Source organism: Aedes aegypti, chromosome 1, assembly GCF_002204515.2.
Source record: "Aedes aegypti strain LVP_AGWG chromosome 1, AaegL5.0 Primary Assembly, whole genome shotgun sequence".
NCBI lineage: Eukaryota > Metazoa > Arthropoda > Insecta > Diptera > Culicidae > Aedes > Aedes aegypti.
In genome coordinates, this window is record NC_035107.1 from 116,360,375 (window position 1) to 116,384,327 (window position 23,953).

The following is a 23,953-nucleotide window of genomic DNA, read 5'->3' on the forward strand; positions in this document are numbered from 1 at the left end:
GTCTTAATTTATTAAACAAAAAGCCATATGAATCAGAAATATCAGCATAGACCATGTAAGGAATTGTTCATTGAAAACGTTGGACAATTTTTCGTTTTTTATCCTCCTCTGCTCATAACAAGTGTGGGCTCCGTAGCCGTGTGGTTAGTGTCACCGAGGCATTTAGCCACATCGTGCTAAGGAGTGTGGGTTCGATTCCCGTCTCAGGACGAAAAACTTTTCGAGAGAAATGTTTTCCGACTGTGCCACTGGGCGTTGCATGCTAGTCCGTTGTCTAGTGTGGTGCTTCCTTCAAAGGGCAAATAGCCCACTGGAAGCATTAACGTGTAGTGTCTTTTTTTGTATTAAAATTAAAAATAAACTATGTGGCGAGAATACGATCTTATTATAAATTATTATTGCCATTTTTCAGATTCTTTTTAGGAATCACTTCAAGACTAGAGACCAAAAAGACTGTTTTTATCCCTCACAAAATTCATCCAGCTGTATGAAATAGAACCCTAAATTTATATAAAAATAACTAGAACATACTTCTGTGAACTCCATAAGGATTTCTCCTGTATATTTTGACTTGTGTAATAATAAATCTTCGAGCTGTTTAGTAGAACACCTATAAGTAGATGAAAAAAAACCGAATTTAGTACTATACCATTTAATTCCACTAGAGTTTGAATCCTTTGAAAGATACGCGTATTTCGACCTCAACTGTAAGGCCGTCTTCAGTATCGTGTACTAGACTCGACTTCTAGTACACGACACTAAAGACGGCCTTACAGTTGAGGTCGAAATACGCGTATCTGTAAAAGGATACAAACTCTAGTGGAATTACATTGTATAGTACTAAATTCGGTTTTTTCATCTACTTGACAAGTGTACCTTCTCGGAATTTGACTACAAATTACCACAGCCGTTCCTGTAGGAGTTTCTCTATAAATATTCCTCCTAGTGTCATACCTCTCAGGGTATACCTACTGCCCATACTAGCTAGTAAGTACAGTATACTCTATTATGCATAAGAGCATTTTCTCAATGGTGAACTACTTCTTTTGAAATATTGATTACTCATTTTTTTCATATATAGTATTGAACGTAAACATCATGATTATTAACTATCGTATTGTTGATCTGATCGATATCTGTGCAGACAATCAACTCATTTGATGTTGTAGTATCGATATTTTTCCCTGATTTTCCCTGACTTTCCAGGTCAAAAATTGAATTCCCTGACTTTCCAGGTAGTCGACACCCTGTAGAAGCAGTTTTATATGGAACCGCCTATAAATCACGTTGTTTCTTAGAAACCATGAACCACAATCTACTAAAAAAAGGAAAGATCTCGAGGAAAAAACGAATGGAAAACGTGGTTTATTCTGCAGTTAATACATAACCAAAACTGTGTATAAATAATCAGGATTTTATGGTTGTAGCATGATCGAAGTAAAATTGAAAAATATGGAGCCAGCCGCCCATATACTTTCACAACAGTACATTATCATTATGGAAGCCGAAGAAGTATTTCACCGATTATTGATTTTTGAGACATCTCCGGATCATTGATAGTTTTATGATCTCTTCGATCATACAAATAACTGACCATGTGCAAGCTAACAACGCCAACCTTGTCGCGTCATCACTATGTCGTTTCGTTTTCGTTCTCAGCATAGAACCCACAGGAAGCAGTGAATCGCGACCGACGTTACCAAACCGTGAGATAGGCTATAAAAGTACCATCGATCACAATGGATCGCTCATTACCGTGTGCACCGGGTTTCCAAACGGAACTTCTGTCGCGAACCGCGAAAGAATTAGTTTAGTTTAAGTTATTAATTGATAAGACTTGAAGTTACATTTTGAGGAGCTTAGAGGCTTATGCGGATCGGACTGAAAAGCTATGTGATGAAGTGATTATTCAGGTGGATTATCAGTTGCTGGTTTCGTCGGAGTAGCTGTTGAAGATCCTGTTAGATTTGTCCACTATCGACAACTGTGAGTGTCTAAGTTCAGAACATTTTACCGGTGTGCAAGGGTAGTCAGGATCATGTCATACATCGGAAACGCTTCAGATGTTGAGCAGGAGAAAAATCTGACCGAGTATCGACGGCAGCGAAGTTCCAGCAGTCTACTCCCGGCTAGTTCAAAGTCTGTGGGCAGCCCTAAGCTTTCAGATGTTCTGTGGAATGACAAACGAGCCAACCAGGGCAACCAAACCGACGACGATGACTCGGAGATGTCGGATAGTGAGAACTTCCTGGCAAAAGGAGCCTTCCTACTAACTCCCTCACACGAGCTCTCGATGGACCGAGCAGCCCTGATCTGCGAAAAGATGAATTTCAAAGGTTGCTTTAGTCTAACGAAAAACGGCCACTGGAATACTGTTCAAATTTTCTAATCCAGAAGACTACCAGGCCGTGTTCAAGAAGGGATTCCACAAGGTGACCGGTGCGCGGTTCTACAAAAAGGTGGCCATTCCATGTCGGCCACAGAAAACATTCATGTTGTACGTATTTGACGTGCCGGATGATGTACCGGTTGACGACATTCGTCACTCGTTGTATAGATTCAATTCGGTGGTCGAAGTGGTCCGCCTAGTGGTGCAGTACCAGAAACAGCCCGGCTCACAGGAACAAGAACAGATGCAAGGAGGTGAGTCAATGTATTGCGACTTAATGGAAAATTATGGGCAATCATGGGTTGAATGAGTATAAAACGGTGAACAAAATATTTTTATTTTGCTTCGAATCCAGATCCTCTATGGGGATCATGAGATTATAGCAACTGAATTAGAAATCATATCATCATGAATATTGAAACTCATACTGACTATTGCATCACCTTGAATAGGTTAACATCATCTAAAAAATAGGGGTAGTCGGGGCGGTTTGGCCAATGGGGTGAAATGAGCACCCCCTTAAAACTGCATAAATTCTTTAAATTTCATCTGAAATAACATGCAACCCCAAAGCTGATGAGGAAATGAAGCAATAGGCATGTTATAAGTCAATGTTCGAAACTCAAATAAAAAAAAAATAAATGATGTTCGAAAAAACTGCCCATATCGCCCCGAATGACTCCTTTAATTTTCATCATTTCAGAATGATGATATTTGACTGTTAAAATGGTTTTAAAAAATTATACCTTCTTGCACGGAGTATTTATAAATACTAATAACTTTCAAGTGTTGTAACAAAATAATTGAATTTTTAGATTATATGAGATAATTTTGCAATCAAAAATGGGGTGCTCATATCACCCCATCAGTAAAAAATCGACTCGAAAAATGAGAAATTTTGAAAAATCAATCATTTATTCGTGAATTTTATGAGACAAAGGAAATCATGCGGATCTAGTGTATTCATCTAAAAATTGTTGGAAATCATGCAAATATTCGAAAAATTCATAATATTTCCAGCACTTTCATCGACTTTTCCTTAAGGTGGCCAAACTGCCCCACTTTCCCCTATATATATATATCGGAATCTAGAGAGGTTTTTCAAATTATTTTCAAAAACACAAGAGCCACTAATTTTTTTTAGTTGGAAAAAACTTTGCAATTTCTCATAGGCTGTTTTTCATCACGCCAATCTATCATGAAACAGCCTACTTTCCTGCACTGAATTATACAGTGTGTTGTGATTTATATGCTATCATTTTGTAACAAAAATATCTATCTACACCAAACCAAAATGTATTCCTCAAGAAACTTCTTAAGAACAATACTCGGCTGTTTTTGTTTACAGTATGACTCTTTATAATACGGTAAAATTAACAAAGGTACATAGAAGTCGCATAATAATGAACGCATTATATACGGTTCGAGTAGACCACAATTTTAAATCGGTATATTTCAAAATCCAGATAATGTTGGAGCATGGGATTTTCAGTAAAGTTGTTCTGGAGGCTATCTGATGGTACTTCATTTAATTCAGAATTTGACCGCTAGGTGGCGCTAGTGGGCTCGGAACTTTTACTTTTGTTCCGCAGATATTTCAGGATCCTGACCATTTAGAAGAATGGCATTTTCGGCAAAGTTGTTCAGTAAGTTAAGGACTATCATAGTTCGAGCTAGTTGATTAATTTTTTTTTCCACCAGGCGGTGCTAGTTAGCATAAAATCTTTCTTTGCGGATACTTTAGGATCTTGACCTTTTAGAAAAATGGCATCTCCGACTAATTTGATGCCTAGCTCAAAGAAGCATTTGAGCTACTGAACAACTTTGCCGAAGATGTCGTCTTTCTAAGTGGTCAAGATCCATAGATCTGCAAAACAAATGTTACATGCTCACTATCTTCACCTATGTATGTATGTATGTAGGTAGCCACCAATCCTTGCTTGAGTCTTGCTCTGCATGCGGCTCCACTCAACAGTAAGGTCAAATTTTATTACCAATCTGCATTCAACATATCGCTGTATGAAGGGCCAAAAGGGGGGTGGCGGACCCGTAAGTAGAAACACTTACGCGAAACCCGCGGGAAATAGAGAATCTCCTTCCAGCCATATGATCCAACAGATTGAGTATTAGAATTTGCAATACTTGTCAAGCTTTCCACGGAAAGGTTTGTTAGAAGAAGGGCGCGTCAAATCTTTTACAACTGTTGGAGAGACAAGTACTAGCCGCGAACGACTAACACTTTTCCTCCTGACTCCGATTGGCACTCCACTTCATTGTCCAGTTGTAAATTCAATGATGCCCTGATGCTCCCTCCCTCCCCAAAACATGAGAAATTCAGTTATAGTGATATGTTATATAGTAGATAAGATTATAATATATATAATAATATGATAATAAAATATGAAAACAAAATGGTATTAACAATAAAATATGACGCAGTGAAACAGCATGCAGTATTATATCGGCCGACATATATTTTTCTTTTGAATATTTGTGCTACTGATGATATTAGGCTATTCGAGGGAAGAATGATAAAAATAAACAAAATTCCAGCTTCCATCTGTTTAGGGAGGACAAACAAAATAATATTACATCCGACGCTTCGTTTCATTCGCTGTAGCCTACTGTAGTAAACAAAGACAATTACATTAAAGTCATTTATAAGTAGCAGCATGTAGTGCAAGGATGGCACATTCTCCTAGATTCCGGCTGACCACCTACTACATCGTCCATCTGTGACTTCTCTGATGCCCTAATGCACCCTCTCAATACCCCGCATATAATAAATAAAATAATTATAATAAAATATATAAAATTGAATTTATAGTTGTATATGATATGGATATAGATGTTTCAGAATTTCCATTCTTTAATTGTGATGAATTGAACCTCGTTAGGTAGTCTCCAAAATAAGGACGAATTACAATTTCCGGAATAGAACGACATGCTGAAATATTAATAGCAGTGATTATGTTAGTATCTCCGATGACTCCATGATGCTTCTGGAAATTATGTCAATGAATTATTATAACAAAACAATTATAAATAAGTAATTCATGCACCTCCACTGGACTAGTAGCTATAAGGAATAAGATTGAAAACTTGTTTCTTTGTATATATGTATGTAAGTAGGTAGCCACCATCCTAGCTTGAATCTTGCTCTGCATGCGGACAACCTTCATTATCAAACTGAATTCAACATACTATTGTGTGAAGGGCCAAAAGAGGGTATGGTGGACCCGTAAGTCAAAGCACTTACGCGAAACCCGCGGGAAATATAAAATCTCCTTCCAATAACATGATCCAACATAAAGTATAATGAAATTTGCAATATCTGCGAAGTTATCCACGCGATGGTTTGTTATAAGAAGGGCGCGTCAAATCCATTACAACTGTTGGGATAGAAGAACTCATCTACAAGGATGTTACGGTTATTTCAACCCTTGACTCCAGCTGGCACTCCACTACATTATCCAGCTGTAACTTCAATGATGCCCTGATGCACCCTCCCAATATCACCCATGTTATATGATTTAATTAAATGATTGTTATGTAATAAAATTAAATGCAATAATTTAAGATATAAAAATGTAAGATATCATGCAATAATCTGGAATCGTTGAATGAAAGATGATTAAAATATTAAACACAGTTTGTGCCAACTAGCCTGAAAAAATACAATGACAATGTTTAGAAGATCTACAAGGATGTTACGGTGCATTCTTCTAGACTCCGGCTGGCACTCCACTCCATCGTCCAGCTGCACTTCAATGATGCCCTCCCTCCCCATAATTTATTATATGTAGTAATAGTGGAATGTTTTATAACGAAATATAATATACTGCCATGTGGGGTGAAATTGGACCTAGGGCGTGACATGATTAATATGGGCTAGCATTTGGCTATTTCTAACGTCTTTTTGAAACTTCCTACATTGTTGCCATTATTATTGTATTTGTTTGCTGTAAAAGTAATGGCCCATAGTTACCCCCATGGCCCAATATCCCCTCGCATGACAGTATTAAATAATAATATTGGAGCAAGCAATAAAATAATAATTATAAATAAATTAAAAAGGAATAAAACAACTATAATAAAACGAGTTTGTCCTACTGGAATTGCCTTTGTTTCGTTGTTAGAATACCTACAAGAAAGATTTATGTGGTGAGAATATAATAAATTTAGTAAATCCTTTTTTTTCTTCATACACGTTGACGAACCCGGGAAATTTTAGAATCTACTTCAAGGCTTGTAAAATATTAATGAACTGTTTAGTTTAAAATATATGTAAAACTTGCCATGCGAAGGTTTGTTGAGATGTTCATTTTTGCTACAGCTGTTAAAGTATATTAACCTGCTTACTATAAGGAATGTATTATATAATATTTTATCTCCTACATACTGTCATATTGATCAACTCCATTCTCGTGTATTGCACGGGTATTACCCGCTGCCCTGATGCACTCACTCGAATGCATATGTGTAACATAATATTAACAAATCAATGAATTTCACATAAAAAAGATATTTTCACTCATAACTAGTAATATAATAGAACACCAAAGCACAACAATTTGCGATTGTGAAAACGTGTGCGCCCTATGTTGAAAGCACGGTGCTTGATCGAATAATGGAATCCTGTGGGAATAGTGATTGAGCACGAAAACGATGCAAGTTGCAGATTGACTTAATGCTAGATATTTTAATTATTCGACTATAGATGATGATGAACTGTGATGTCAAATTGTGTGTGAACTGCTTCGCCATCTAGAGAACCCGTCAAATTAAAATGGAATTAAGGATTCTAACACAAACACCAATATTTTTGTGATTCCATCGTATTATTGTAGTTTAACGAGAAATGTGTTGTTATATATATGATTATATTGGAATGAAAATGTAGTAAATCCTCCATGAGTCGAATTTGTTACTTGATATTCACTCATGGAACCATACTACATTGAATAGATAAATAATCATGGTTTCGATGATGGTCTCCTCAAACAGCCTTCCAAAGAATATTTGAATATGACTTCAATACCGACTCTTGGAGGTTTGACTGTAGTATGGTTGTTAACTTTATAAAGGCCCAAGTGAAAATGGAATAAATGTAAAAAGGTAAAAAGCATCTCTAATCGTTAAAATAATACAATAAACCGTTGTCAATATAAAAAAATGTTTTAAACAAATTAAACAGGAGAAATTGGGCAGGTTAAGCTCTACAAAAATTTGAATCAACTAAACCATTTTCATTAAAAAAAAACAATGTTACGGCAATTGTTCGTCTCCAAGATTGTTCGCATGTTATAAAACCTGTCTGATTCCTACAATTAATCATCGATACATAGAAACATTTAATTCATTTAATTCATTCGATATCTAAATCTGCCAACCCTGGCCGTAGTCTGTCACATCAGTTCAGCGACAAATCAAATGCAAATGGGAAAAAAAACATCGTAGGCCATGCCGCATCATACACTCATAACACAAATACATGTGGACTTGATACGAAAAATCGGTGCTTTTTTGCATGCTCTCCACACGAGCAACAGCATTTCGGTATAGACCGACCTACCGCAGCGTACAAGCAACATCATGATAAATCCGAGCAACTGGACAGCATGCTTCGAGTCACCCACACAGATACAATTTTAAAAATACGCACGTTGACCCATTCACCATTGAACCGAACTCGCTCGGTCCGGGAACTTTGACACTTGAGCGGGGTCTGAGCACATTCAACATTCAGAAGTATGCCCCGCTCAAGTGTCAGATCCCCCGAACCGAGCAAGTTCGTTTGATCGGTGGATATGTCAATAGTACGCTTTCACATCCACAATTACAATTTCTCCCTCATGACTACGCACTTTGGTTTTGCTGTTTTTCGAAATCCGCTAGGAATATTGCCTTAACCGGAAATGCGTCGCAAGCTGGAAGGAAATATTTGCGCATATAGTGGCGCAATGCGATCGGAACAAACTCACCAGATTTTTCAGCATAACCATCGTTGTTTTCCCATAACGAATCACATTTTTTTCTTCAACTTTAATTCACACATACACTCACAAGTCAGTTCGTTTTCTCTGCCGTTCGGCCCTCCATACTCATACAATAGCTTCTAAGAAAAGAATCGCTAATTTTCTTCAACTTATGTGCCATTCATTAGAAAATTCACTGCTTCAAGTATGTTACATGCTCACTATCTTCACCTGGTGACAAAATTAAGAATCAACTAACTCGATCAATTATAGCCCTTGAGCTACTGAACAACTTTGCCGAAGACGTAATCTTTCTAAGTAGTCAGGCTCCTGGGATATTCGCAAAACCAAGGGTGTTGTACAAAGTACAACGCGCGACTACTCGCGTTACAAAAATTCGCGCGACAATCGAAGGGTTAATAGTCATTCTGAAATCAGTTGTGTAATAAACATTACGCAACGCATTTTCATTACGCAATTGTTTTGATTTGCGTTATGAATCATTACATAATTATTTCCAGAAATTTCAAAATAATACTAAATACATCCTGATATGATTTCGGATACCCTCAAGCGGTCTTCAACGAAATTGCAAAACAATGTTGTACGCAACTCGTTGCAGAACTCGACGTAATTATCCAACTCGGCAAGCCTCGTTGAATAAATCAGGGTGGCCACCAGATATCTATTTTGAAATTCCCGCTTTTCCAGGCATAATTATCAAAATTTCCCCGGTTTTTAATTGGAGGGCCCAAATGTAAAATTATGACTTTTTGGTCGGTTTTTGAGTTGTATGTACTAACACTATACAGTACTGTACTGTTTTCAAGCTTTTCAACGGTATTCTTAGGTTATTTTTTCCTCCTATTGAATAATTGAATAATATGATTCGTAGAAAATTTGCTTGTTTTTTGACACCCATAAAATTTACATGGAATGAAAAATTGCTAAAAAAAATAGATTTTTGTTATTTACACCTTTGCCTCTCAATTGTGCTAATAAAACGGTTTCTATTATTTTGATTCACTTTGACAGGGGTTTGTTTTAAGTGCTATCAAGTCCATATTTATCAACAGTATGTTCCATCTTCCGTGACCTTCCTTATCCGAGGGTTAGAGTCCGTGGCTACAAAGCAAAGCCATGCTGAACGTGCCTGGGTTCGATTCCCGTTCGGACCAGGATATTTTCAATGAATGAGATTAAATGTCAACGGACAGTTTGAGATCTTCTGACATGACAAATAAAATTGAATGCGTGAAAGATTGTTGTAGAATATGTTCCATGTTTTACTTGATCGATAGCGATAATTTGTGACTTGAAAGGAATTTTTGAAGTATAATAGTTATCATATGTCTAGCAATTGGTTGTGATACAGATAAATCAGAGACTAACATGTTTGAGCTTAACCTAAAAAACGAGTTATGTTGCTAGACCTCCGAAAGAATCCGTTCGCAACATTGAAGCATGTATCTCACCTTACTTATTCAACTCTTAGTCGATTATACAACTAATGACACATTCAAAGCTCCTATGAATAAAGGATTGTATTAAAGTGAATTCTATTTCATTGATATATCATTCAGTGACTAAAGAAAACTTTGAATCCAATATATTTATTAGCTTAAATCTTCTTCAAGAAGATATGAAACTCAGATGCAAAGCCCTGCTGGTGAGAAAACAAATCATTTTTTTAACATTGCTAACCAATGCGAAAAGTGAAACATTTATAAGAAGTATAATATTGCAACGACTATTTCTACAAGAAATTAAATAATTATTGTTTGAAAATTATCTTTACAGTTGCGTAATGCCAACACCATCAACCATAACAACTTACACTGATAGGCAAAATAAAGTGCCCACATTACCAGACTTCGAATTTCTCTCATTGATTTGGTTCAAATTAAAGTTAACACACTTAAATCTTTTTTGATATTTTATTTTTGATATTCTTTTAAAGTTGCACTTACGAAATTTTGATAAAAATTAATTTAACTCAAAAAAAAAAAAAAAGAAAATCAATTTGTATTGAACAAAAAAAAAGTGACAAAAAAAGTGCCCACTTCCTTCTTGGCCCAGAAAAAAAGACTTAAGAAAAATAAAAAGCAATTTAATAGTTAATGTGTCCTTCTTTGGTCTTAAGGACTTGCTGAAGGCGCTTCGGTATGCATTTCACCAGGTTTTGTAGGTGTTGTGGATCTAGTTCTTCCCAGGCGCGCTCCATACTTCAAAATAATTATTTTTGTTGATAACACCAGTTTTGTTAACCCTGGCATCAAGAATCGCCCACAAATTCTCGGTGGGGTTGAGGTCTGGGCTTTGTGGAGGCCATTCCAGCGGTTTAATCCGACAAGACCGGAAGAAAGACTTGGTCTTCTTGCCAGTATACTTCGGGTCGTTGTTCTAGAGAAATATGAATTTCTCTTCAAGTCCCGTCTGGATCAGCGAAACCTCCAGATTTTCCCGCAAGATGTTAATACAGGAATCTGCCGTCATTATTCCGTCGATTTTCACGAGGCTTCCTACTCCACCCCATGAAAAACACCCCCAGACCATCACATTTCCTCCTCCATGCTTCACCGTTCCTTGGATGTGGCGCTCTGCACCACACACGAGCCCGCCGCTTTCGGTTGAACAGCTCGAGCTTCAGGAGCGCCACATCCAAGGAACGGTGAAGCATGGAAGTGTGATGTGATGAAATGTGATGGTCTGGGGGTGTTTTTCATGGAGTGGAGTAGGAAGCCTCGTGAAAATCGACGGAATAATGACGGCAGATTCCTACATTAACATCTTGCGGGAAAATCTGGAGATTCGCTGATCCAGACGGGCCTTGAAGAGAAATTCATATTTCTCTAGAACAACGACCCGAAGCATACTGCCAAGAAGACCAAGTTTTTCTTCCGGTCTTGTCGGATTAAACCGCTGGAATGGCCTCCTCAAAGCCCAGACCTCAACCCCACCCAGACAACCAAAATGTACGCATAACGAAATCACCTGGAGGCTTTGTACGTGCAAAATTTCACTTATAAGATGTCGCGAAAAGGCCTTCTACGTACAAAAGTGGAGGCGATATGAGTGCATATATTATGTGATGATTAAAAAAATACAATGCGAGTGTATAAATATTCTCCCGAACTAACCTGTTATCTTAAGCGACTTAACTTATGATAACAAATGTTGATTTGACAGCTGCTACGAATTGATTCGACTTACTTTGTACAAGTGTACGGGACGAAACAAAATGTACAAATGAACTCAGAAAAAAGTGTTTTATGCGAGGAAAATCATCAATTTGACGAGTTTATCCACGGTGCTTTGCGGGTTTGATGTAATTAGTATGAATAAACGAGTTTCAACGTGAACTTTCATGCAATTTCTGGTTGTCTGGGCATCGAGAATTTGTGGGCGATTCTCGATGCCAGGGTTGACAAAACGGGTGTTACCAACAAAAATAATTATTTTGAGGCCTTGGAGCGCGCCTGGGAAGAACTAGATCCACAACACCTACAAAACCTGGTGAAATGCATGCCGAAGCGCCTCCAGCAAGTCCTTAAGACCAAAGAAGGACACATTAACTATTAAATTGCTTTTTATTTTTCTTAAATCATCTTTTCTGGGGCCAAGAAGGAAGTGGGCACTTTTTATTATCACTATTTTTTTGTTCAATACAAATTGATTTTCTTTTTTTTTGAGTTAAATTATTTTTTTTATCAAAATTTCGTAAGTGCAACTTTAAAAGAATATCAAAAATAAAATATCAAAAAAGATTTAAGTGTGTTAACTTTAATTTGAACCAAATCAATGAGAGAAATTCGAAAACTGGTAAAGTGGGCACTTTATTTTGCTTATCAGTGTATTTTTGGTGGTTTTTAGAATAAGAGCTTGAAGATCTTCGTTCAAAATGATTTTCCCGGTGACTATCTCAAATTCCCGTTTTTTCTCGTCTTTTTCCCGATGGATTCAAATTCCCGTCTTTTTCCCGGTTCGGTGGCCATCCCGATAAATGTACGACTCGTGCTGTAAAAATCATTATTCTGCAAATTGTTGCGTAAACTACTATTTCACTAGGTTTTGGTCGATGCTAAAGTTTAAAGTGCTATAATACTCAGTATTGGAATTATTCCAATATTTTTGGTGAGTAGCGTAATTCTTAGCCTTGATTATGTTAGGATTACTTGTCGAATTTTGGGACTTCCTAGCAGTGTTGCAAAATTCTCAATTGTCATGCTTCAGATTTATCACGCTTGAATTGTAACTCACGCAACTCAGCAGCCAACAAATCATGCATGAGTTGGCCCACCTATTTGATTCATTGGTTTCTATTTCTTCCATATTCTCACACAAAGCGCTTGTTCTTTGGTTTTCTGCTAGAAATATAAAACACTTTTGTAATGTAAACAATAACATTGGATTTTAACTGATTTCCGATGAGATTATCAACGGAATCCAAACATGTTTACATGAATTGTAAAGAATGCCATTAGAATTCCAAAAGATTCATAACTAAGAGCCCATCTATTCTCACCCGAATCCCAAAAAAATCACCGGACTTTTGAAATTCTAATAAGATTCTATTCGGTAATGGTTGTGGCTTTCGCCCGCAAATAATAGTAATAATAAAATATTCTACTACCGTAAAGTGCCTTAATTCAGCGCACCTTAGACCCTAATTCGGCGCATTTTGTAATATTTCTAATAAATTGGAAATGTTTGGTTATTGTGGCAATTTTGATGTATTGTCATTAAATACACATAGTGGCATGAACATATTTTTTTAATTTTCATAAACTCCGACAATTTTTGGACCAAATGCGCGGAATTAGGCGATGCGCTGAGTTAGGGCACTTTACGGTACTTAAACTTTAGAGGAATGGTTGTCGGAATCCCAGAAGTCCTTTTCTTAACTACGTCCAAAACTGCTAAACATTCATATTGTATATTGCAATACTAAATTGTTTCAAATTTATGCGTAAAATCTTAAAACAAGAATATCAAAAAACATACTCCGGATAATCGAGTCTAAAATTCCGGATAATCGAGTCTAATATTCCGGATAATCGAGTCCAACCTGTAGTATGTTTGGAAGGTGTTGTAAAGTAAAGAGACATAGGTAAACATGTCCCACTCGTGTAGCATTAACTACAGAGAATGTTGTAAACTTCCTCAGCCTAGTGTTGAATTCCACGGCTATAAAGCAAAGCCATGCTTAAGGTGTTTGGGTTCGATTGCCGGTCGGTGCAGACTTCCCCGGACATAGAGTAATGTTTTTTTTTTTTTTTTTTTTTTTTTTTTTTTTTTTTTTTTTTTTTTTTTTTTTTTTTTTTTGTCAGTAGCCATAGGGGTAGTACTGGGACTCTTAATCTGCCCTAAGCTCTTTCCCAGCATTTGCTTTTATAAGCCTCTATTGCGTTCATCACACAGACGTTCCTAAGCAATGTTGCTCAAATGGTCACTGTGTACGCTAGCAGCAATCAGCCCTTGCCGTAGTTTTGCAGTCTAGTAGTTCAGACTACTATCAAACTATGATAAGGCCTGAAATGCTACTAGAGCTTAGCTTAGCTTAGCTTAGACTGACTACACATATCAATGGTTGCTATTCCGTGATTGACCGAAGTCAGTGAAAATGCACAAAGAATCAACTAGAAGTTTGACTGGGATTGGCCATAATCTTCTTCAGTGTGCATAATTCAGTGCCTCTATTTATACAGGGTCAATAACGGCGCCGGCCACGTCCTTGCAGTCAGGTGGGATTGAGGGAAGGAATGTTAGTGTGTAACCTTTGCTATTTGGAGACCGTGTTTGCCTCTGCATCTCCACAAAGGTTACTGGGAGGGATGTTTGTTAATGGGGAGGATCGTTGGGTCACAGGATTCACTTTGATAAGCAATTAGACCATGATAAATAATTATTTGTGAGATATAAACATGATTATGCCGACACTTGGGGTGACGAACCATTCAAAGTTTGTTGAACAAATACCTAAATGAAACATTCCTAACACTCCTATTCTTATGCCGACACTTACAGTGACGAACCATCCAAAGTTTGTTGAATAAAGTGAACCTTTCGGAAGTCTACACTTGTAGTGTCCAACCATTCAAAGTTTTTTTTTATTACAAAAATAAAGGTAAAAAGAAAGGGGTGTTTTGCATAGCATAGCATAGCATAGCATAAACTGACTGTACATGTCAATGGTTGCTACTCCGTGATTGATCGGAACTGGTAAGAATTGCACTACGATCCAAATGAATAAGGGATGGGAGTTTCCGCTTACTCTCGAAGTGCAATTTTAGCAGATCTAATATTATTGATCAATAACGGCGCCGGCCAAGTCCTTACAGTCAGTTGGGATGGGGAAGGAATGTTAGGGTGTAATGATTGTTGCTTCTAGAGACCGAGAATACCTCTGCATCTCCACAATCACCACGGGAAGGGTGTTTATTAGTGAGGAAGGAAAAGATCTGGGAGTCACCTCTGGTCGGTGATGCGATCCATGGACAAGGGGGAAATATACGACTTGTATTTAAAGCTAGTTTTGTATTTTTGTCTCGAGAAGTTTTTGGAAAAATTACGTCAACATCTATAATGTCGAACAATTCAAAAGACGTTTTTATTAATGACGAAAACTGAAAATTACATGTATATATTTTAACTTATATGAAACAGGAATAATGCCGACACTTGTAGTGACGAACCATACATAGTTTGTTTGAAAATTACATATGAGTATTACTGTGCATTTTGTCTCGATATGGTAGAAGTTTTAGAAAATACGTCAACATTCACAATGTCGAACAATTCAAAGGATAATTTTTAATAATGTCAAAAAGAGAAAAATATATGTATATTCAAATTGTATAAGAAAAAAGCATAATGCCGACACCTATAGTGACAAACCATACAAAGTTTGTTTTAATATTACATAAAAGTTACGCTTTCAAGAAAATATGTGTTATCATAAGCATGAAACGAACTCACCAGTTGGCCATCCATTCTCGACTGAACACAAAACTGACACTGACAGCAAAACTTCTTGGCGTCCCGAAAATAAACCGTCTTGCTTGGGCCTTCCCAAATACGTACCCAGCAAGACGCTCCAAAACAAAGGGAAAAAAAAAAAAATCTCCGGCGACGAAAACACGCGCGAAACCGTCAACAAACTCTATCGGACGACGCAAAACCGAACCGTCCTGCTTGGGCTTCTCGAAGCACTACCCAGCAAGACGCTCCAAAACAGGGGGAAAAAATTCTCCGGCAACGAAAACGCGCGAATCCGTCAGCTAAATCAATCGGACGACGCAAAACCGAACTGTCCTGCTTGGGCTTCACAAAGCACTACCCAGCAAGACGCTCCAAAACAGGGGGAAAAAAATTCTCCGGCAACGAAAACGCGCGAATCCGTCAGCTAAATCAATCGGACGACGCAAAACCGAACTGTCCTGCTTGGGCTTCACAAAGCACTACCCAGCAAGACGCTCCAAAACAGGGGGAAAAAAATTCTCCGGCAACGAAAACGCGCGAATCCGTCAGCTAAATCAATCGGACGACGCAAAACCGAACTGTCCTGCTTGGGCTTCACAAAGCACTACCCAGCAAGACGCTCCAAAACAGGGGGAAAAAAATTCTCCGGCAACGAAAACGCGCGAATCCGTCAGCTAAATCAATCGGACGACGCAAAACCGAACTGTCCTGCTTGGGCTTCACAAAGCACTACCCAGCAAGACGCTCCAAAACAGGGGGAAAAAAATTCTCCGGCAACGAAAACGCGCGAATCCGTCAGCTAAATCAATCGGACGACGCAAAACCGAACTGTCCTGCTTGGGCTTCACAAAGCACTACCCAGCAAGACGCTCCAAAACAGGGGGAAAAAAATTCTCCGGCAACGAAAACGCGCGAATCCGTCAGCTAAATCAATCGGACGACGCAAAACCGAACTGTCCTGCTTGGGCTTCTCGAAGCACTACCCAGCAAGACGCTCCAAAACAGGGGGAAAAAATTCTCCGGCAACGAAAACGCGCGAATCCGTCAGCTAAATCAATCGGACGACGCAAAACCGAACTGTCCTGCTTGGGCTTCTCGAAGCACTACCCAGCAAGACGCTCCAAAACAGGGGGAAAAAAATTCTCCGGCAACGAAAACGCGCGAATCCGTCAGCTAAATCAATCGGACGACGCAAAACCGAACTGTCCTGCTTGGGCTTCACAAAGCACTACCCAGCAAGACGCTCCAAAACAGGGGGAAAAAAATTCTCCGGCAACGAAAACGCGCGAATCCGTCAGCTAAATCAATCGGACGACGCAAAACCGAACTGTCCTGCTTGGGCTTCTCGAAGCACTACCCAGCAAGACGCTCCAAAACAGGGGGAAAAAATTCTCCGGCAACGAAAACGCGCGAATCCGTCAGCTAAATCAATCGGACGACGCAAAACCGAACTGTCCTGCTTGGGCTTCTCGAAGCACTACCCAGCAAGACGCTCCAAAACAGGGGGAAAAAATTCTCCGGCAACGAAAACGCGCGAATCCGTCAGCTAAATCAATCGGACGACGCAAAACCGAACTGTCCTGCTTGGGCTTCACAAAGCACTACCCAGCAAGACGCTCCAAAACATGGGGAAAAAAAATTCTCCGGCAACGAAAACGCGCGAATCCGTCAGCTAAATCAATCGGACGACGCAAAACCGAACTGTCCTGCTTGGGCTTCTCGAAGCACTACCCAGCAAGACGCTCCAAAACAGGGGGAAAAAATTCTCCGGCAACGAAAACGCGCGAATCCGTCAGCTAAATCAATCGGACGACGCAAAACCGAACTGTCCTGCTTGGGCTTCTCGAAGCACTCGATAAGGCCTGAAATGCTACTAGAGTGGTTAAAGTGAAGAACGAAATAGTTTTATTAAAAGGTCCTCATTCCCCATTTCATTTCATAACTCTCTATCGTCACTTTTATTTTCGACACTATCACGTATATCACCGATTATCACTCATCAACTTTCGTAATACACTTCAGATACACTTTCCATTATATCACTTTTCACATCACACCATTTTCATATAAATTCATTGTTATCACCATTTACCATCTGTTAGCATTACTAAAAAAATCAAAAGATATTCAATTTAAATGTATCATTATTTTTATTGCTGTAGAGTCATTACTTCTCAAACTACGATTTAGCACTATGATCAAGAACGTTACAGTAAAAAAAAATCAATTTGATCCATTCTTCTGCACTCGCTGTCATTATTAACACTTTTATCATGCACGTTTGAAGAACTAGGCAATAAAGTTTATATTCAGAGAAATGATTGCACAATTGCAAAAAAGTAGAGTTCACATCATTATTATAATATTTCTAACAAAACTATTAGAATCACTTACACTTTCATTTTCAAATTTTCATCGCCATAAATTTTATTATAAAATCACTATTAGCACCTTCACAATCACTAAATTTAATAACGACGAGTGTAACGCACAGTTCCACCAAACACCCATTTTTTTTCATTATAAAACGATTGATCACACGTTGGCTTCGAAACTTAACCACCATTGCTGATTAGTACAAAGGATGCTACAGCTCGTGTAAACAAACTGAAACATCAACAACCAGCACTGGTTTATAAGTAACTAATGAGCCCTGGCGGTCCCTCCGTTCGAAGAGGACCTGATAATATGCCGAAACATATTAACAGATCCTCCGTCTGAATGCAGCCGTTTCATGATAAATCATGAACCGTTGGAGGTGTGCCAAAGTATTGGGAAGGTGATATGTTTCACAGACGGGTATTATTATGGTGCACCTTCTACTTTGGCACCGTCAAACCCTGTGATCGTGGCCAGGGACATAGAGTAATTTTATAATAATACGTGTACGACTCGTACTGTAAACAACTTGTGGCGTAAACTGTTTTTCAAGTCAGATTTTCCATAAACTTTTAGGAAATTAACTACAATATTAGGGTTATGCTTTTTTCGTATACGTACAACAAATGTTTTACAAAATTTGACTAAGCGCGTTCGGTGAGTTGAAGTCCTTTAGTACATAAATACCATTGCACTGTGTTTTATTCTGTTGATTTCATGCGCCTTTTGAATAAGTAGCGCCCAAACCGTTAATTCTAGCGATATAGTTTATTCGGAGAAGTTTCTTGGTATACTAAAGCGCATCTTTTTATGGAAAAAGTTTTGTGATCAATCAACCTAACAGTGAGATAGACAAAACATTTTTTTTAACTTTTAGATAGAAATATGATGTCTTCGGCAAAGTTGTAGAATTGGCAATTTAAAACAGATTGGTCGAAGACACGATTTTTTTTATCTCTTTTACTTTTTGAGATATATGCCGTTGTATGTGAATGGCCCTAAAAACATATTTTTTATCATAATTTTTTCGAATACTTTTATCATTTTTTGTGTTCTTTATTTTATGGAAAAAGCCATGTATTTGCTAAACATATCATCACGCTATCTTTTGAAGTAACAAGGTTATTTATGAATTACTCTGTTCTAAGGCCCATTGCCCACTCAAGAATGATTTTTGTCATAAATTCTTACATTAATCCAACGACTTTCCCCAGAAATTCATCCAAAAATTCACAAGGCGCCAGCCAAGTACCATGGCTTACGTACAATTTCAAAAGTATCCTGAGAATCTGTACAACTGAAGTGGTACAGAAAATTATTTTCCGCAACTATTTGTTCTCACCGAAAACACCAAAACAACATTGCACGTCATCAACTTGTTACTGAGTAATAATTGACAGGCTAACAATCTTTCGCTCTATTATGCAATATTTGAAAAATCTCAGGAATCTCTTACCTATCGTAATGTTCTGAATGACTTCAAAGATTGAAGCATGAATTTTAAACGTTAATTCGCATATTCAGTAAAATATACAAATTATTCTCACTTACCCCATTTACCGATTTGCTCCGCGGTATCTTATATAATCTTTTTTTCCTGATCTCAAGCGAAATTCCTTGACATTGCCCAACTTTACAGGTCAGAGAATGAATTCCCTGGTATTTCTCGAATTTCCATGCTTTTACAGGTAGTTGAAACCCTGATTTACCTTATTGTTCGGAATATGAATCGTTTTCGGAATTTGAGACAAAACGGTATCAAATTTGTATCATTAAACTTAAAAATATGATATGAGATGGCAAACCACCACCAGTCTGTATAGAAACTGCACATAGTGGCCTGACGACTTCAACTAGATTTGATAGTAACTCGATGAATGGAATAGAAATTTCGAAATTAGAAAGCGCTTGTGTCTAGTATTTTCGAATACCACGATTAGGGGCCGATATCTTCACCTTTCCTTAAGCCACGTTTACCAAAACGGTTAAGGCCTTTTGGTTCGTCATCACAAAATGGCTTCTTCTAAAATCATTAACATATTTTTATGGTAGTATTGGTATTTCCAGCATCGATGAAATACTATTGGTCATCACCTGATTTTATGGATAATTTATACGAAAAAAAAAATGCTTCCGGTAGTATTTCAATATTTATTCAACACTTTCAGATACAGCATTATCAATCGACATTTCTGATTTTATGGATAATTTATACGAAGAAAAATGCTTCCGGTAGTATTTCAATATTTATTCAACACTTTCAGATACAGCATTATCAATTTAGCGACAATATACATGAGATTTATATTCTCCAAAAAAATCTCCAATCTTCTGCCGCATTTCATTGCCTCACACAACTACACTTGTAAATAGAAGGTGCCTACCTTTTCCACTGTAATTCTGCAGCAAGCATTTGTGTTTTGGATTCCATATTGCGTTCACAACACTTCCACTAAACAGATCTTCAATTTACTTTCCTTAAAGGAACACATTTCAAACGGGAATCAAATATTTATAAAGTTTTATTAACCGCAACACTCAAAACTATTATGGCAGTAATTTCCACTTGCTGCAAATCGACATCGACCCCGCCGCCGCACACTGAGCATGCTTGTGTTTATAGTCTAAAATTTCCAACACTTTTTTCCGTTGGAGTAGTTTGCAGCTCAGAAAGATTGGGCAAAGCTTAGAAACTTGAAAATCATGCGCTATTTGTTTGCGATTGTCTCAAATTACAGAAACCATCTCTAAGAAGCATAAAATCATACCAAGAGTTTATCAATTTGGGCCACCCAAAATCATGACAAGATCCACAGTGCGATGCGTCGGGACGCAGCTATCGTGTGTGCACAATCATCGCGATCGTTGAGCGCAATGATGTCAGAGTTGCTCACTGTAAAATCATAGCATTTAATGAGAATTGATCACAAAAATCATTAAAAAAAAAAATTTAAATCAGCGATCTTGTGATGAAAAACTATTTGCAAAATGAAAAGTTTTAATAATATGCAGCAAATGTTCCGAAAACAAGCATATAACAATTGGTAGAAAAATTTGTCACCAGCCACCTGGTAACACCGTCATCTCTTGCAAACATAAACCAATAGTCGTCAATCTACTAAATTTCCCATGTGTTTACATAGAAATATGCTTAACACAAATGTTATATTTTTTGTTAGTTTGTTTTGAAAATGTATATGGAATGGAAAGGCGACACTACTACTATTACATCAATGATGATTCTAATGATTCTTTGAGTTACACGCCGCTTCACGTTAAACAAGGTTTAAGGCCTTATCATTGGTGTAGAATCGAATTATTCGATTATAAAACCGATAAACTGTCTGTAAACCCACAAAAAAATGAGAACTGTTGCCAAGGGTCAACATGCAGCTCGGCTGTTGATGATGGTTTTATCAAATGCAAACCTCGAACACAAAGAAAAAGGAAGAATAGATAACAAATGAACCTGTCCCTGCATTCTTCTGTCCCTTCAGGCACTGCTACTCCAAAGCCTCAATTACCGAAGTTGTCCACAACCAAGCCAATCGACGAACAGGACGTGGCCCTCCAACGAGAATCGCCACCACCACCGATCCGTATCACCTTAGCCTCCATCGACGAGTATCACCATCTCCTGCAGAATGGGCTTGACTTCTACGGTGCGACTTTCTTCCCAACGGAGCCAACCCTCCCAGCACATGCCGCTAAGATTGCCACCAAGAAAGGAAGGTACTGAACACGCAAATCAAAAAGAGTCAGATCATGTCCCAAGCTTGTTCACGCTTGAACTGGTCCCAATGACGAACTAATGATCTCTTTATGTCTGCCATATTTTCCTCACGTCAATCTAACTGTCTCTGATTTTCGTAGTCGCATGATCGACGGCAGCATACCAGGGCGTGTTCGCGAACTGCTCCCAGTGTTCGACGCTGCCGGTTTTAGCAAGATTCCACCGCCAGCTTCCAAGACGATCAAACCGCGCCCATAATAGAAACATCCGGAACGGAAGGTCTCGAATCTAGAATAAACGGATTTGCTCTCTACTCTTGCGTCGAACGTGTAATGTCTCAACCCTAGCTATTGTTCTGTAGCAGCTAAATCAATCAAACCGAATGACTCTATTGTTAGAAACGTCTTGTTAAGCTTCCACCAGACGAACGAGGGTTACGACAACCAAAAATAGAATAACAAATAACTATAATTACGACATTTTTATATCTTTCGGCTTTTGCGTTGCCTACAGGAAATATCACATACTAGGTATAAGATGACACGAATATGTTCTGTTTTACTATCAAACATGTAATCCTTATTTTAGAAAATCAACAGTTCCTCTTCATTTTATGCGTGAATGGTTTTTGAATTGCTTTTGAAATGTTATATCATAATCAAATTATAGTTAATTTAGTACTCGTAGCTAAGTTAAGAAGGGCGTAAGGCGGAACATGAATAACTATACGGATTTGTTGTTGTTTGGCTGAACTGCTGGCCATCCTATTTTAAGAATTACAAGAATAAATAAACTGATAATAGCTGTCGATGATGAAGTAAAAAATGCTGACGCTGTTGATTTAAACTACTGATGATGATTATGATGATGAATTTATAAAATAAATGTTCCAAATAACATCTATGGAAATATGCGACATTTTTCAATGCAATGTGGTCAATATCCGATACATCCTTGAATACAAACAAGTTGGTAAAAATAATCATTATAAAAGTATAACAATCATAAGGGGTCATCCACGTGGTCATTTGGGGGGAAAGAAATGTCGGGCCAAAGACAACGGTCCGTACACATTTTAAGATTTTTGTATTGGCAAATGATCACAAAGGAGAGGAGGATGGGGATGAGTAATTGAAAACGTGGTTTATAGACAGCCCTTAAATAAATTGAACGTTCGTATAAACTTTAAATTTTGTTCTCTGATTTCCACTACATGTAAAAACGTGATTCGTAGTCTACTGGTTACCACTTCTGCTTAAAGTATGCACTAAAACTTCAAAAGCGTTAATCTCACAAAGGAAGCATCCAGCAACAGTGTATTTTTGTTTGGCTTTGTGCACTAGCAGAAAGCTTAGAATAAGAAGATCCGGAACGAAGGCCCATTATTTCTTCAGTTTAGTATCTTTGAAAACGAGAGTAGATGCACAAGTTGGGCATTGTGACGGCCATCTTTGGATTTAGAAATGTTTCACCTTAAGCGACAAGAGCTATTTCTGCAGACACTCTTTGACTTGGAGATACTGATTAATTGTACCAGCACACTGCAATGGTTATAAAGATCATGCTTTACCACAACTACACATACACTCCCGTGCAAAAGTTTGGGATCACCCCCTCAAAAACATACAAAAGTGTTCTGTCCATATCTCTGTAATTACACGTCTAATTAAAACTCTTTAAGCCGCATTCGAAAGGCAAAGAGTTATTCTTACTTCGTATGTATTTTTCCAAAAACATTTTTTGAATTTTGTTTACTAAATTTTCTCTTAAAGTTGTGACATTTATCAAAAAACACACTGAAAAATCATATTTAATTTCCTCAGCATTGGGTCGATTAAAATTTTAAATCAAAGTGTCATTAGAATCGTAATCTTATATTCTTTGAAGAAACCCCACGAAATTTTGGCGGAAAAATCTGGAAAGTATTCAAAATCAATGAAACAGTCAGTCAAGTCATCGTGCAAAAGTTTGGGTTCACCCCTCCGTATGATGCAAATCGTGCAAATGTTTGGGTTCACCTGAGCCGCACGCACATCATTTTTGTCAATATCCCTACCATTTTTCACTCGATTTTATTAGTTTAAAGCTTTTATGAGCGCAAATAATGGCGCGTACATGATTGGTTTGAGATTTCACAGATTTATGTAAGTTCAGGTGAACCCAAACTTTTGCACGATACACCATACTGAGGTGTGAACCCAAACTTTTGCACGATGACATGACTGACTGTTACATTGATTTTGAATACTTTCCAGATTTTTCCGCCAAAATTTCACGAGTGCTCTTCAAAGAATATAAGATTACGATTCTAATGACACCTTGTTTTAAAATTTTGGTCGATCCAATGCTGAGAAAATTAGCTATGCTTTTTTAGTGTCTTTTTTGAAAAATGTCACAACTTTAAGTAAAAATTTAGTATACAACGTTCAAAGAATGTTTTTGGAAAAATACATACGAAGTAAAAATAACTCTTTGCATTTTGAATGCGGCTTG

The 23,953-nt window shown here is 37.8% G+C and overlaps 1 protein-coding gene across 1 annotated transcript; it reads left to right on the forward strand.

The window, feature by feature from the left end:
- The first annotated feature begins 2,351 nt into the window (after nucleotides 1-2,351).
- LOC5567102 lies at nucleotides 2,352-22,368 on the forward strand. The gene is made up of 3 exons (XM_021845900.1): nucleotides 2,352-2,643; nucleotides 21,225-21,459; nucleotides 21,601-22,368. The coding sequence occupies exons 1-3, from the start codon at nucleotides 2,493-2,495 to the stop codon at nucleotides 21,716-21,718; spliced, it is 504 nt and encodes a 167-aa protein (XP_021701592.1). The 5' UTR covers nucleotides 2,352-2,492; the 3' UTR covers nucleotides 21,719-22,368.
- The last annotated feature ends 1,585 nt before the right edge of the window (nucleotides 22,369-23,953 follow it).

What these genes read in the sequence shown, in the direction of transcription:
- LOC5567102 (XM_021845900.1), top strand. Translation starts at nt 2,493, where the DNA reads ATGTTGTACGTATTTGACGTGCCGGATGATGTACCGGTTGACGACATT. An exon ending in ACAAGAACAGATGCAAGGAG is followed by an intron (nt 2,644 to 21,224) that starts GTGAGTCAATGT and finishes CTGTCCCTTCAG; the next exon opens with GCACTGCTACTCCAAAGCCT. An exon ending in ATTGCCACCAAGAAAGGAAG is followed by an intron (nt 21,460 to 21,600) that starts GTACTGAACACG and finishes TGATTTTCGTAG; the next exon opens with TCGCATGATCGACGGCAGCA.